We start from the raw sequence: 14,398 nt of genomic DNA, 5'->3' as shown, positions 1-14,398 counted from the left end.
GCTAAATTTGGATAAATGCCAATGTTTCCAAATAGTAGAGAGTAAACACAAAAAATAAGCATGTATGTACATATATACAAACAAATACACCATAATAGATCCCCCCCCAGCTAGCTATAAGATGGGCAAATACCCTATGAGTACCACAGGGGGGAAGGCGGGTGGTCTTGACTGCAGATGCATTCCTATCGGACATCTACATTTATGGTAGGTACAAAACTGTACTATGTCCTTCAAGGATGCATCTGCAGTCCTTACAAATGGGTAGAATACCATAGCCAAACCAGGGGAGGAGGAAAGAAGAGATTATGGTGTAGTTAGGATCCCTTGCAAAACAGCAGTGGCAAAACCTGCTCGGGATCTAGAGTATAAAGGTAAGTTATAATGCTTGGCAAATGTATGCACGGAGGTCCAAGTAGCCGCCTCTATAATGTCCTTGGTAGCCACTCATAAGAAAGCTGTGGTAGTGGCTGTAGCCCTTGTAGAGTGAGGCCTGATGTTCTCTGGAGTTTTCTTTCCATGGTAGGAATAACAAAATCTAATGCAATTTCCTATCCACTTGGAGATTGTCTGTTTTGAAATTGCTTTTCCTTCCCTTCCTGTTGCATATGCTACCAGTAGTTGGTCAGTTTTTCTATTGCCCTTGGTCCTGTCCAGGTAGTAGCGTAACTGTCTATGTACATCCAAGGTATGCAACAGTCTTTCTCCCCTGTTCTGTGGGTTGGGGAAGAATGTAGGTAGGTGGATAGCCTGATTTAAAGATACTCTGGATACCACCTTAGGCATAAAAGTAGGATTTGTTCTCATGGACACTCTATCTTGATGGAAGATCAGGAAAGGTTGCACTGCCATTAATGCCTGTAGTTCAGATACCCTTCTTGCTGAAGTGATTTCCAGCAGGAAAGCAGTCTTCCATGATAAGTATTGTAATTCTGCTGTTGCTGCTGGTTCGAAAGGAGGAAGTGTCAATTTTTCTAGCACAAAGTTCAAGTCCCATGCTGGCAATGGTGGTTTCCTAGGAGGTTTTACATTTTTAATTCCTCGCAGAAACTGCGTGAGCAGAGGATGCGAAGACAGGAGGATCCAAGCTGTATTCTGCTGAAATTGCTGATGCATGTATCTTGATGGAAGAATAGGACAGGCCTGTGTGGAAGAGCTCTGCCAAGTATTCCAGGATGTTGGCTATGTTTACCAGTGACGCATCTTCTCCCTTTGCAGTATTCTAAATGAGATATCTTTTCCATTTTGCTGCATAATTTTTCCTTGTTGAGGATCTGCGAGCCTCAAGGATAATGTCTTTAACCCTTTGTGATAAATTTGGGTTAATTGATCTTATGTAATGTTCCAGGCAGTCAGCTGCAGAGTTTTCAGGCTTGGATGCAGGATGTTGTAGTTGTTCTGTGTTAACAGCAATGGAACCAGGGGTAGTGTCCATATTTGTTCCCGAGACATGCTCCTTAGTAATGGGTACCAATGTTGCCTTGGCCAGTCTGGAGCTATCAGAATGATCCTTGGATGGTCTTCTTTGATCTTCAATAGCACCTTGTGCAACAAAGGAAGTGGTGGGAATGCGTATGCTGTCAGGTTTTTCCAACTGAAAGATAGGGAGTCCACCTTCCAAGCAAGTGGGTGGTACGTCCTTGTGCAGAATTTCTTTAGTTGGTGATTGCGAGGGGATGCAAATAACTCTATTTCTGGGAGTCCCCATTTTCTTGTAATGGCTTTGAATATGTCCGGATGCAGCATCCATTCGTGGGCATCCGTGGTAGTCCTGCTTAATATGTCTGCTAGAATGTTTTCTTTTCCTGGTACAAAAATTGCTTGTAACTGAATGTTGTAGCTCAGAGCCACATTCCATAGGTCCAGTGCCATCTGGCATAGAGGGTATGAATGTGTGCCTCCCTGTTTGTTGATGTACCACATAACTGTGGTGTTGTCTGTCCTTATCATCAACTGACCTTCTCGGAGAAATGGTCTGATTGCCAATTTTACTGCCAGCATTTCCTTTAGATTTATGTGTAGGTGCAGCTGGTCTTGAGTCCATAAGCCTTGTATGCACTTGTCCAGCATGTGGGCCCCCCAACCGAGGTCTGAGGCTACGTCGTGATGGTTTGGCTTGGTTGAATGCTGTAGAAGGGCAATCCTGTGTTTGATTGACAGGCCTGAGCCCACCATAGGAACTCTTGCTTCAGGCATGGGATTATTGGAATTTTGGTTTCTAGGCTGTGCTTGTGTTGAGACCATAAATTCTTTAGGTACCACTGTAGCTTCCTCATATGCAGTCTGGCATGAGGGACCAGTATTATGCAGGATGCCATGAAGCCCAGGGCTTGCAGTACTTTTCTTGCTGTTAGATGGTTCTGCTTTGTTAATGCCAAGAAGTAGAGATGTAGTTGCTCTTGCTTTTCTGCAGTTAGGAATGCCATTTGCTTTGATGTGTCCAGCTCTGCACCCAAAAAGGTTATTCTTTGGGATGGTATCAGCCTTGACTTTTTTATGTTGACTGTATATCCCAGGGCTTGTAGCAGGTAAATGACTCTTTGTAAGTCTTCTGTTAGCTTGTTTTTGTTGTCCGCTTGTATCAGGCAGTCGCCCGGGTAGGGGTAAATTTGGATTCCTTGAAGCCTGCAATGAGCAATTACTGATGCCAGGCATTTCGTGAACACTCTGGGCGCAGTAGATAAGCCAAAGGGCAATGCTGAGAATTGATAATGCTCTGATCCTGCAAGAAATCTGAGGTATCTTCTGCAATTTGGTCGCATGGGGACGGCAGGTATGCCTCCTTGAGATCTAGAGTTACCAGCCAAGACTCCTTGCCCAGCATGGGAAGAAGCTGCTGTAGAGTCAGCATTTTGAATTTTGGAACAATGAGGAATGTGTTTAAAGCGGACAGGTCGAGAATAGGCCTCCATTTGTTCTCTTTTCTTGGTACCAGGAAGAGTCTGGAGTAAAATCCCTTTCCTTGCTCCATAGATGGTACCTTTTCCACAGCTCTCATCTTTAATAATTGCGATATTTGTTTTAGAGCTTCTGTCTTTTGATTTGGCGGTAGGTTTGGCATTCCTCTTCCCTGGTAGAGTATGGAAGTGGAACCTGTAGCCTTGGTCTATTGTCTGTAAAATCCACTTGTCTCTTGTGATGTAATGCCAGTTTATTGAGAATAAGGCTAGCTTTCCGCCTAAGGGTGCTTCTAGTTGTTCCCTTGTAGGCGGTGCCAGAGCCAAGTCACTGTGATTGTCCTGTTGCAGTGGTGGTGGGGGTGTCTGTGCCTCGCTGGTTGTTACCTGCCACTGGCGCCCCTGTAGGCACCCCTGGATTGGTTTCTGCCTCTTGATCGCATATTCCTGCCTCTCTGTGCTTTAGAGGAGTCTGGAAAGGACCAAGTTTTGGAGGGCCAATTCCTGCTAAACCTCGGAGGTTGGACCTGTAAGAAATCTTTCACTGTTTGTACAGATTTTGCCTTCTCCTCCATCTTCTTCAGTACCTGTTGTGCAGGAGAACCAAATAAATTGGCCTTGTCCATGGGAGCATCTAACAGTTTTGTTTTGACATGGTCCGTAAGGCCTGCTCTTTCAACCATGCATGCCTTCTGATAACTGTACCAGTCATGGCTGATCTAAAGGAAGCCTCCAGTGCATCATAGCTGCATTTTAAAGAATGGTTACTAACTTGCTGAATGTTATGTACCATTTCCCGAACATACTTCTTATCAAAAGGTTCATCAGAGGACAGTTTTTAGTTAACTGGTCAAGCATAAATTCTTGATATTGGATCATATGAAATTGACAGTTCAAGGCCCTAGCTGACAGAGTAGCAGAAGTGTAAACTTTTTTACCCCATCTCTAAGGACCTGGATTCCCTTTCAGAGGGAGGGATTTTAGCAGAGGTAGTTGCTATAGCCTTAGGCCCCTGGGAGATAGTCTCGGATCTGCAAAAGGAGCCTTGTATAAATGGTGATGTGTGTCCGGGACCCTGTAGTACCTATCGGGCTTAGCAGGGGCTGGAGGTAATGAATCAGGAGCAGTACAAGCATCATTAAATGCATCATCTACAACAGAAAGAACTGGGGGTATGGCTAAAGGCCTATGTTGTGGTAAATGCAAAAAGGTTCTAAGCCTTTTCCTGGAGTCTGAAAAATCTTGGCCCTGCCACTGAAATTGTTCCCTCATAGCATGCAAGGTTTCACCAAAGGAAAATTCCTCAGGTGGAGAGGCAGAAGGGATGGACTCTTCAGCATCAGAGTCTTCGTAAGGGGAATAAGGAGCCTCTGGAGGGTCTGTATTATCTGAATCATCAGAGGAATCATCTGTGGACACTGGCTCAGGGGGCTCTGCTCTAGGCCTCTTCTCTGGAGGTGGATGAAAGGCCCTGTCTGGATGAGGTTGGGATCCCCGGATTAAAGAAATAAGATCCTCTGCCAAGGAAAGCATTTGGGAACTGGAGCTGGGCCTGTGAGAGGGGGTCTTAACAGGCACAGTTTTTGTAGCTTTAGCTGCTTTAGCCCTGGCAAAGGCCTTAATGGACATGGCTGCAGGAGGCCTAGCAGCTCCACGTGCAGGAGTAGAGATATCCAAGGGAATAGTGTCAGATAATTCCTGTGAAACCGCAACCACAGGTTGGATTTCAGAAGCCGATTCCACCAGGTTTGAAGAGGCCTCGGTAGAAGGCATGTTTTCGGCTGAAGGAAGAACCGCTTGCTCGGTTTCAGCCAAAACCGAGAAACTCGCGGTTGGCTTAACCGCGGTTTCGGCCGAAACCACGGACCGCGAGTGTCAGTCCTTTTCCTTGTGTTTTTTGGATATTTGTGAAGTCGGAGGATCCGACGGCATAATATAAGCAAAATCAGTGCCAAAAAACTGCTCAGCAAATTCCGACCGACGTCTAAGCGTCCGTCAGTTAAAAGAAGCACAGGCTAGACAAGCAGCGACGTCGTGGTCTGGGCCTAAACAAGGTAAGCAGTAAGAGTGGAAATCTTTATGAGGCATTTGTTTCCCACAAGTTAAACAATTATTCACTTTTTCTGACATCGGCTGAGGCAAGAAAGAGTCCCCAACGGGGTACTTAGCTTTTTAGAAGTCTTGATAGTATTCGGTAGTAGTAATCTCTGGTTCTGACCGACCGCACTTGCGAACAGCTTCTGCTTCGGGCCACGTGGCAAGAAAGACTGAGGAAAATGGCGTTGGCTGATGCCTTTATACCCGAATAACTGCAGCTATGACGTCGGGTGCAGTGCGACACCAGCCGAGGCCAGACCCAGACTGTGGAATCCGGCCGACCGAAGGGCTGCCTGACGACAGGACAACCCATTTGTAAGGACTGCAGATGCATCCTTGAAGGACATCCTAGTTAGTGTACATTGGGGGAAAATAGTAATTCTTTCATTTAGCCTTGTTTTCTGGGAAATTCTGTCCGCATTCCTACTACTAAATTTGAATCACCCATACCAAATACTGTCAGAAATCTATCCTTGATATATTTTCCTTTCTATATCTCCCTGATCACTATTGCAAATCAAGTCCTACTCCCCAACCATAAAAGTAGTTCCTGGTGAACGCTATTAATTTCTCCCAAAATTCTCTTAAGCTCCACAACAGTGGTTTTAGGTAGTCAACAAATAAATGCCAAATCTATCTCCAATACCAATAACCCCTTATTACAACAAATCTGCCATTATTGTCTTTTTTCCTCTATCACTACAGGAGCCCATCTAGCAATCACCACTCCATGCAGCTGTTCTCCTTCCCTTGATTATAAATTACAGCATACTAACCACTCCATTAAAACCATAGTCCTTGAGCATGACATCAGCAGTTCTGTGCACAAGTCTAACAATTTCTATGAAGCAGTTGCAGTTACAGAAAATACCACTTATAAGTGGATCTGTACACAAAATATGTAGTCAGCTATTAGGGTGACCATCTTTTTTAGATGCTCAAAGAGGGACAATATTACTGAAACTTGATATTATACAGGATAAACTATACAATCATCAAATGAAAAATAATTATTTTCAACTTATCACCAAGAAAGACTCTGATATACAATGTTGGATGTTTACACAACTTTATATATTAAGATGATGTAAATGTAATATAAAAATAAAATTTCTGTGACATTTAGAGAAAAGTCAGAAAATATATTTCTTGCAGAATTTCGACACATTTACCATTTTTCATAACGCCCACCATAAGACAGAACTGCCCAAATCAAGACTGCGCTACAGAAACCGAGACAGATGGTAACCCTATCAACTAGATGAAATTATATGGTTTATCTTCCTTCTCTTTAATAAAGATGGTGGAAAATACTGTCAGAGCTCTTGGCCTTTTTTTAATAGCAGCTGCTGAGCTTCTGACATTGGCAAGACTAATTACCGGTCTAAGATTACCAGCAGTATCTGACAGGGTAAACTACAGATTTCTCTGTGTCTGCAGTATGTCATGCACATGGGGACAAATTCCTGTACAAAGTATGTGAGAAGCAAAGCTTAAAAAAAACTTGGTGGGCTTTCCCTTCCCTTGACTCCAAGGCAAGAAAATGAAATCTTTATAACGCTTTATAAAGGACAAACAGGTTCCTGGTACCTACATGATACTGAAACTATAATGTAGGGAGAAAAGCATGCTAAGGGTTGACTTAAACTGTAGGAATAAACAAAATTCTGCACTGTTATATTAAATGCACTTATGTATTAAAGAAGCTGGGAAGAAAACAACTTGTATAACTTATTCACTTCTTACAGTTTCAAACTTTATTTTTCACTGTACTCTTTGTCAATGTACCTTAAAACATTAACTGTATTGTATCTCATACATTTCTCACAGCACGCAGCATTCAGATGTCTCACGATTAACTGTTTGCACCTGCAGACAACTGATCTCCAAGCAGCTGGTAATGAGACAAACAAGCTAGTAATTTTGCAGATGCATGAAAGAATCTTTGTAAATTTTACTCAGAGCACACTGTACAGACTTCTTAAAGTCAGCTGTTTGCACCTGTAGACTTCTTACCTCCCACTAAGAGCATTTACTAATACAAAAAATAGCTAAAGCCTTTGCAAATATATGGAAACTACCATTTTCGTGCCTTTCATAATTTTGTGTTATTTTTCAAACCTATTTGCTTTAAACACTAATCTATTCCTTAAATCAATGGCAATAATTTAAATATCTACCCCTGTAGAAACAGGATATTATCTTAATTTTGCATAAAACATGATCAATACACTATATTTCCACACCAGCAACCCAAAATTACATCATTTGACTTGCTTCTTTCCAGACTTTTTTTACCTCGCTACAATGTAAAACCTGGACAAATTACAAGTAAGAAAAATGGTTCCCTGCTTTAATATCTTTAGAATAGACAGCTGCCACTGATAAGACTCCCCCCACTTCACATGCAAAATACCTGTCTGCACCATCTACAAAAGTGCTTTACAATACATTTAATTTATAACATTAATTTTTATATAAATATTAATACAAACAAAAACGTTTTACTTACAGTTACTTTTTCAGTCCCTTCAGTGTTCTTCTAAACATTAATGACAAAGTGAGGTATATGCTTTACAGTTTAACACAATCAGCAGAATTCCAATATCCTTCTCGGCCACTTCTTCATGCAAAGCAACACTCTACATGCTTAATCCTATATCTAATGGGAGTGATGCATTTCAGTCTCCCATTTATTCACTAATTTCATAATGTTTCTGATCTTCTTCCTGGTCATGCCCATCTCAAAACTCCAGCCTATGTGCAAATCCAAAGTATTCTTCTAGTCAACTTCTGTGTGTGTTTTTTCTTTTTCTGTTCATCAAGCATTTTCCTTTAGAACAATAGAAAACATCTCACTAGCAAAGTCACTTTATGGGCTTTCCTCTTGTCAGATGAATTAAAAGCAGAGTCCCCTTCTACTTCCTGGGTCACTCTTTGCTGGCTAAACATAATTTCCCTTCTTAGCTTGTTTTGCAACCAAACAGGTTTTTCATTCTCCAGGATTTTTGCTGTTTTATCAGCTCATCTGAATAGCTAGTTAATATATCTTTTATTTCTCCAGACTTTGTCATGTGACTGCACAGAGTCCTTCAGCGTTTCACTTATTTTAAACATCCCTGAATGTATATGACTGACTTTTTTTCCTATAAATTGCTGGAAACCACCTCCTGTACCAAAGATGAAGTGTGAAATGCTTCTTGTGGAACATATGCAAGATTCTTCCTAGCTAGAGTTTTATCTTCTTTTTTTGGTTGGTCATTTTTCCAAATTTCTTCTTTTCTGGCATGCAGGTAGTGTGATTACAAGCCAGTAATTGCATTTTATCCAATCTGACAGGTTTAGAGTTTTTTTTCACAATTTCAATTTTCACACTGGAAGATCACTAATCATTATGTTGACAAGTGTGCTGCCATTCTGGAAGTCCAGAAAATAAACACTAAAATAAAAATGCACCTTCTTTTTACTCAAGGGTGGCTGCAGTGGTTAGTGCTGCCACCTCACAGTGAGAGGTTCCCCGGTTCGATTCTCGGCTGGGGTGCCTTCTGTGCAGAGTCTGCAAGTCCTCCCTGCAGTCGTGTGCGTTTCCCCCGGGTGCTGCAGTTTCTTCCCACATCCCAAAGACATGCTGCAGGTGGAATGGAGACGCTAAATTGGTCCTAGGGGTGAGTGTGTGCATATGTGTGCCTCCTATGGAAGACTGAGCACCAGGCTGGCAACTCAATATCATAAAACTCCACTTATAATCATTCTGTGGACAGCTGCTCTGCTGTGGTGACCCCTAATAGGAAAAGTTGAAAGGAGAAGAAGGCAACCTGAAATACTATAATAAATTCTTCAGAATGCAATATAATTACCCGAATGAGGCCTTCATACTTTTCTCTGTCAGTATTCTTCAACCACTCCATCAGTTTGGCATACTGTAGCAGGTCTCTGTGAAAGGGGTGATGTTTTGGCAGAGTCAGTTCAACCGAGTGTTGAGCTAGAGTAGAACTCTGGTCATGTCCCTTCAAAGATAAAAAAAAAGATCAGTTACACACTGCACAGTTAACATCACTGTCCCTGTTTAATATCCACAATGTCAGTAAAAAAGTAATATGAACTTCCCTTTACTTTTCACTTTGATTATTTTATCAGGACTGCCCCTGATGTACTGGATTTTGATTCTTCTAGGGTTAAAGCTGAAAAATGGCGATTCCAGTTAACAAAAGAAAATAAACAGCACATACTTAGTTATTTGCACTTGCTACATACAGATGACCTGCTTAATAAGGTATGCTAGCCTGACTGTTATGGTCTAACTTCATTAAATGCAGTATAAGTAGACTGATGATTAAGACTACTAATTCAAATGTAGCAAGAACTACACTAAGACAGTCCCATAAACAACTCTGTACAAAAGCTTAATCAAGTCATGAAAGACACTTCACTCTCTATCTCTGTGGCACAGAAGGATGAAGCCCTGACAGTGATCCAGATGTGCTGAGATTGATTAACAGTATGCATGCAGGATGAGATGGCTTGTGTACAATGACAGCAAGTGGTTGCTGCAGGCTCAGACATCCTGGGGAAAGTTAGTGGCTAGTGGAGGAGTATGAACCTGAAGAAAGTACAGTTGTGTAAAATCTTATAACAATAGATGCCCTTCTCTTCACTGCTGTAGTATTCTTTATATAAGGAATCTCCTGCTAAGCAAAGCCCAACGCCTGACTAGTATGCCAAAGACTTTGGAATTAACAGATGTCGTACATCACACTTATGCTCCCCGAGCAAGGAGTAGGGCATAAAGGTGATGTATGGACATACATACTTCAGAACTGAAAAGACCCAAGAACAACAGAATACCCCTAGGGACCAGGAGAAACATGTACATCCAGAAAGAGAAAAAGAACCTCTGGCCAGGAAGGCAAGAAGAATAGGTTAGAGCAGAAGAGGGAGGGAGGTAGGGAGGAGGGAAGCAAATACTGCAACAGTGAAGAGAAGGACAGCTATTGTTATGGTAAGATTTTACACAACTGCACTATGTCATTCCATATAACTGTTGCAGTATTCTTTACATAAGGGAGAGTACAAAAGCTCAAGAGGAAACCTGGGAAGAGAATGCACAGAAGAGCCCCCCAGAAACCCATGCAGGATAGCTCTGGCAAAGCCAACTCTTGCTCTGGAAACAATATCCAACTTGTAATGTTTAGTGAAGGTAGGGACAGAAGTCCAAGTAGCAACCTCGAGGATGGAAATGATGTCTAGCCCTATGAAAAAGGCAACGGAGAAAGCAACAGCTCTGGTAGAATGAGCCTTTACAAAGGCAGAAAGACATTTACCATGAAATGAGTAACAAAAAGAAATGACCTCAGAGATCCAGGAAACAATAGTTTGTTTTGAAACTGCCAAACCCAAAGACCTAGGATGAAATGAAACAAAAAGCTGTTCAGCGAATGGCCTTAGTCTTATCCAAATATCTGAAATGCCTATGCAAATCTAAGGTGTGAAGGACATTCCAGTAGCCAGACTGTAGATATGAAAAAAGGAGGGTCTGGTGTGAAGGACATTCTCACTAGCCAGACTGAAGATATGAAAAAAGGAGGGTCTGATTAAGAGACAACTCATTAACCACCTTGGGCATAAAGGAAAGAATAGTATGAAGAGACACCCTGTCTCTGTAAAAAACAAAGAAAGGAACAACAGCCATAAGAATCTAGAGTTTAGATACTCTTCTAGCTGAAGTAAGGGTTAAAAGAAGAGCAGTCTTCTAAATACAATGCTGCAAAGAAGCTGAATCTGCAGGCTTAAAAGAAGCTTGAGTCAATTTTCAAAAATAAAACTGAGGTCTCAGGAAGGTGGAACAGGCTTCCTGTTAGGCCTGATATAAATAATGTCTTTAAGAAACTGTAGGACTTCAAATCTAGAGGACAGAGGAGGAGGAGTCAAAGGCAGACATCAAAAATAACTGACAGGTGAAGAATATGCTAACCCAATGTGGAGCAATTCACAAAAATAAGAGAGAACCCCAGGAACACCTACTGAAAAGGGATGGTGGTTATGAAAGAGGCACCAGGAAGAAAATATTTTCCATTTGGACAAATATGACTTCCTGGTAGTGGGTTACCTGGCCTCTTATAGAACTCTACGCAGGTCCTCGGAAAAGAGATGCCTAAAAGGGATCAAAACCTTATCGTCCACAGCGTCAGTTGAAGACTGGACAAGTCAGAATGGATAAGAGATGCCTTGTCTTGTGTGAGAAGGATCACCTGGTGAAGAAACTTGTGGTGATAGACCCTGGTTAAGTGTAGAAGGGGGAATCAATGCTGTCTGGGCCAAAAAATAGTCACCAGCAAAACTTCAGGGGAGTCTTGATCTTATACAGGACCCTCAGAATCAGGGGAAGGGAGGAAAGGCATAGAGAAACATCCCCTTCCAAGGAAAAGACAGGATGTCCACCTTCCAAACCAAGTGCCATGGGCCTCTGGAACAGAAAAAAGAAAGTGGTCTGTTCAGAGGGGAGGTAAAATGATCTACCTGTGGAATACCCCACTGATGGAGAATGTCCAGAAACATATCTCTGTGAAGCATCCATTTGTGAGATTGTGTGCTGGAAATGCTTTGAGAGTCTACCACTATATTCTGATCTGTAGGAATGTAGATAGCCTAGAGAGTGACTTGATAGTGGACAGCTAGATCACAGACTTGAAGAGTGAGTCTGCAAAGTAGAACCATGTCCCCCCTTGCTTGTTTATATACCACATCACTGTGGAGCTGTCTGTGAAAACCTTGAGGGGCCCTGGAAGAAAAATGGAATGAAAAGCTTGAAGAGCTAACAGGAGAGCTCTTACCTGTATGATGCTGATATGATCTGACCTCTGATGAGACCAGACACCCTGGAGTCTTGACAGAACCGAAAGAATCTTCCTACCCTCATCTGAGGCATCCAAAAAGAGTTCCTGAGATGGGACTGGAGGATGGAAAGGAAGTTCTGGCTGATGAATCCACCACTGAATTTAGAGCCTGAGACATGGAAGGAAGGGAACAAGGAAATCCAGTGGATGACAGTGATGAAGCCACACTGACTTGAGGAATCACTGTAGTTTTCTCATATGGATCCTGGCTAAAGGCAGCATAGGAATGGTGGAAGCCATGAATCCTAGAACCCTGAGAAAATAACTAGCTGTGAATGAAACCAGAGGAAGAACAGAATGAAAAAAGGTGATCAGAGAGAGGGCCTTGGGTGGAGGCAGGGTTGCCAGCATGGGAATGGTCTGGATCTTGCAATTGAGAAAAACATGTTCCCGAGAAGGAACCAGGACTGATTTCTGGTAAACTCCAGGTTTTGTAACAGACAAACAGTAAACTGGAAGTGCTGAAGCAGAACCCTGGCAGATGAAGTCTGAATGAGTAAGTCATCTAGATAAAGAAAGATCTGAACCCCTCTCATCCTGCAGAAGGCAAAGACAGGAGCAAAGCATTTGGTGAATACTCTTGTGACAGTAGAGAGCCAAAGGGCAAAGTAGAGAACTGAAAATGCAAGGAAGAAAAAGAGAAATGTAAAAACTTCCTGAAAAGGGCTGGATGGTAGGCATCCTTCAGGTCCAGAGATGCCAATAATGTCTTGGAAAGAAGAAGAGGGAACAGGGTCTGAAAGGACGACATCCAAAAGGAAGGGACCTTTAGAAAGGTATTATAAGCAGAGAAATGCCCAAAATGGGTCTCCAGATGCCTTTCTTCTGGGTAGGGGGCACAACTTAAATGGTGCCCTGAGCCAGAAGTGGTGAAAGCTGTTCCTAAAAGAAAGAAAGGTGTTCCTGAGGAAGTTGAGGGACGCCCAGGAAAGGAAGAAAGAATTTCCCATACCTTGAAATATCCCTGATGGATGAAGGACAAAACCCAAGAGTCATGAGTGACCTTTAATCAATTGAAAAGGGACAGGGAAAGACAAAGGGATAAAAGATCCGGCCTAGAGAAAGGGGAAGCAAACTGTCAGATAATACGTTGCTTGTCTTGAAAAGTAGACTTCTGAGAAGTAGGAGTCTGAGAGAGACCTATAACCTGTACAATTCAATTGAAAAATAAACAAATATGTTAGGGGAAAAATATAAAAAATGTACAGTAAGCTGCTTACATAAGTGTGCACACCCTTAACTAATACATTGCTGAAGCACCTTTTGATTTAATTACAGCATTCAGTCTTCTTGGGTAGGAGTCTATCAGCATGGCACATCTTGACTTGGCAATATTTGCCCACTCTTCCTTGCAAAAGCACTCCAAATCTGTCAGACTGATAGGGCATCTCTTGTGCACAGGCTTCTTCAGGTCACTTCACAGATTTTCTATAGGATTTAGGTCTGGGGTCTGGCTAGGCCATTCCAAAACTTTAATTTTCTTCTGGTGAAGCCATTCTTTTGTTGATTTGGATGTATGCTTGGGGTCATTGTCATGCTGACAGGTGAAATTCCTCTTCATCTTCAGCTTTCTAGCAGATGCCTGAAGGTTTTGGGCCAAAAGTGAATGGTATTTGGAACTGTTCATAATTCCTTCCACCTTGACTAAAGCCCCATTTCCAGCTGAAGAATAGCAACCCCAAAGCATGATACTGCCACCACCATGCTTCACCGTGGGGATGGTGTTCTTTTGGTGATGCAAGGTGTTGTTTTTATGCAAAATGTATCTTGTGGAACTGTGACCAAAAAGTTCAACCTTGGTCTCATCAGACCATAACACATTTTCCAACATGCTTCTGGGAGACTATGTATTGTTTTGCTAATTTTAGCCCAGCCTGGATGTTTTTTTGTGTAAGAAAAGGCTTCCGTCTTGCAACCCCACACCATAGTCGAGACGTATTGAGAATATGGGAGATTGTTGTCACACGTAGTACACAACCAGTACTTGCCAGAAATTCCAGCAGTTCCTTCAGTGTTGTTGTAAGTCTCTTGGCAGCCTCCCTGACCAGTTTTTGTCTTGTCCTTTCATAAATTTTGGAGGGATGTCCAGTTCTTTGTAATGTCACTGTTGTCCCATATTTTCTCCTCTTTTGCTGTAATTATATCAAAAGGTGCTTCAACAAACTATTAGTTTAAGGGTGTGCACACTTATGCAACCAGCTTAATGTACGTTTTTTATTTTTTATATTTTCCCCCTAACAGATTTGTTTGTTTTTCAATTGAATTGTACAGGTTATAGGTCACATTAATGGTGGGAACATTTTTGAAATTATTTATTGTGGTTTCATTTTTTATATCACAAAAAAATGGCATTTTAACACGGGTGTGTACACTTTTTATATCCACTGCGCGCACACACATGCACACATTTTATATATATATATATATATATATATACACACACACACACACACACACATATATATATATATATATATATATATGCACACATATATACATATATATATATAT

General features: G+C 41.8%; 1 protein-coding gene across 1 annotated transcript in view; it reads right to left on the bottom strand.

Moving 5' to 3' along the window:
- Window positions 1-14,398, bottom strand: part of EXOC1 (exocyst complex component 1) — a 1,123,278-nt gene that overhangs the window by 455,634 nt on the left and 653,246 nt on the right. Inside the window, exon 9 of the mRNA XM_044062479.1 lies at window positions 8,852-9,001. Coding sequence (XP_043918414.1) covers window positions 8,852-9,001 — 150 coding nt within the window. The remainder of the gene's footprint in view (window positions 1-8,851; window positions 9,002-14,398) is intronic.

This window comes from Protopterus annectens, chromosome 2.part1, assembly GCF_019279795.1.
Source record: "Protopterus annectens isolate FY-2018-M chromosome 2.part1, PAN1.0, whole genome shotgun sequence".
NCBI classification, from domain to species: domain Eukaryota; kingdom Metazoa; phylum Chordata; order Ceratodontiformes; family Protopteridae; genus Protopterus; species Protopterus annectens.
The sequence above is the reverse complement of the archived record's forward strand: the minus strand, read 5'-3'. Positions and strand labels throughout refer to the sequence as shown.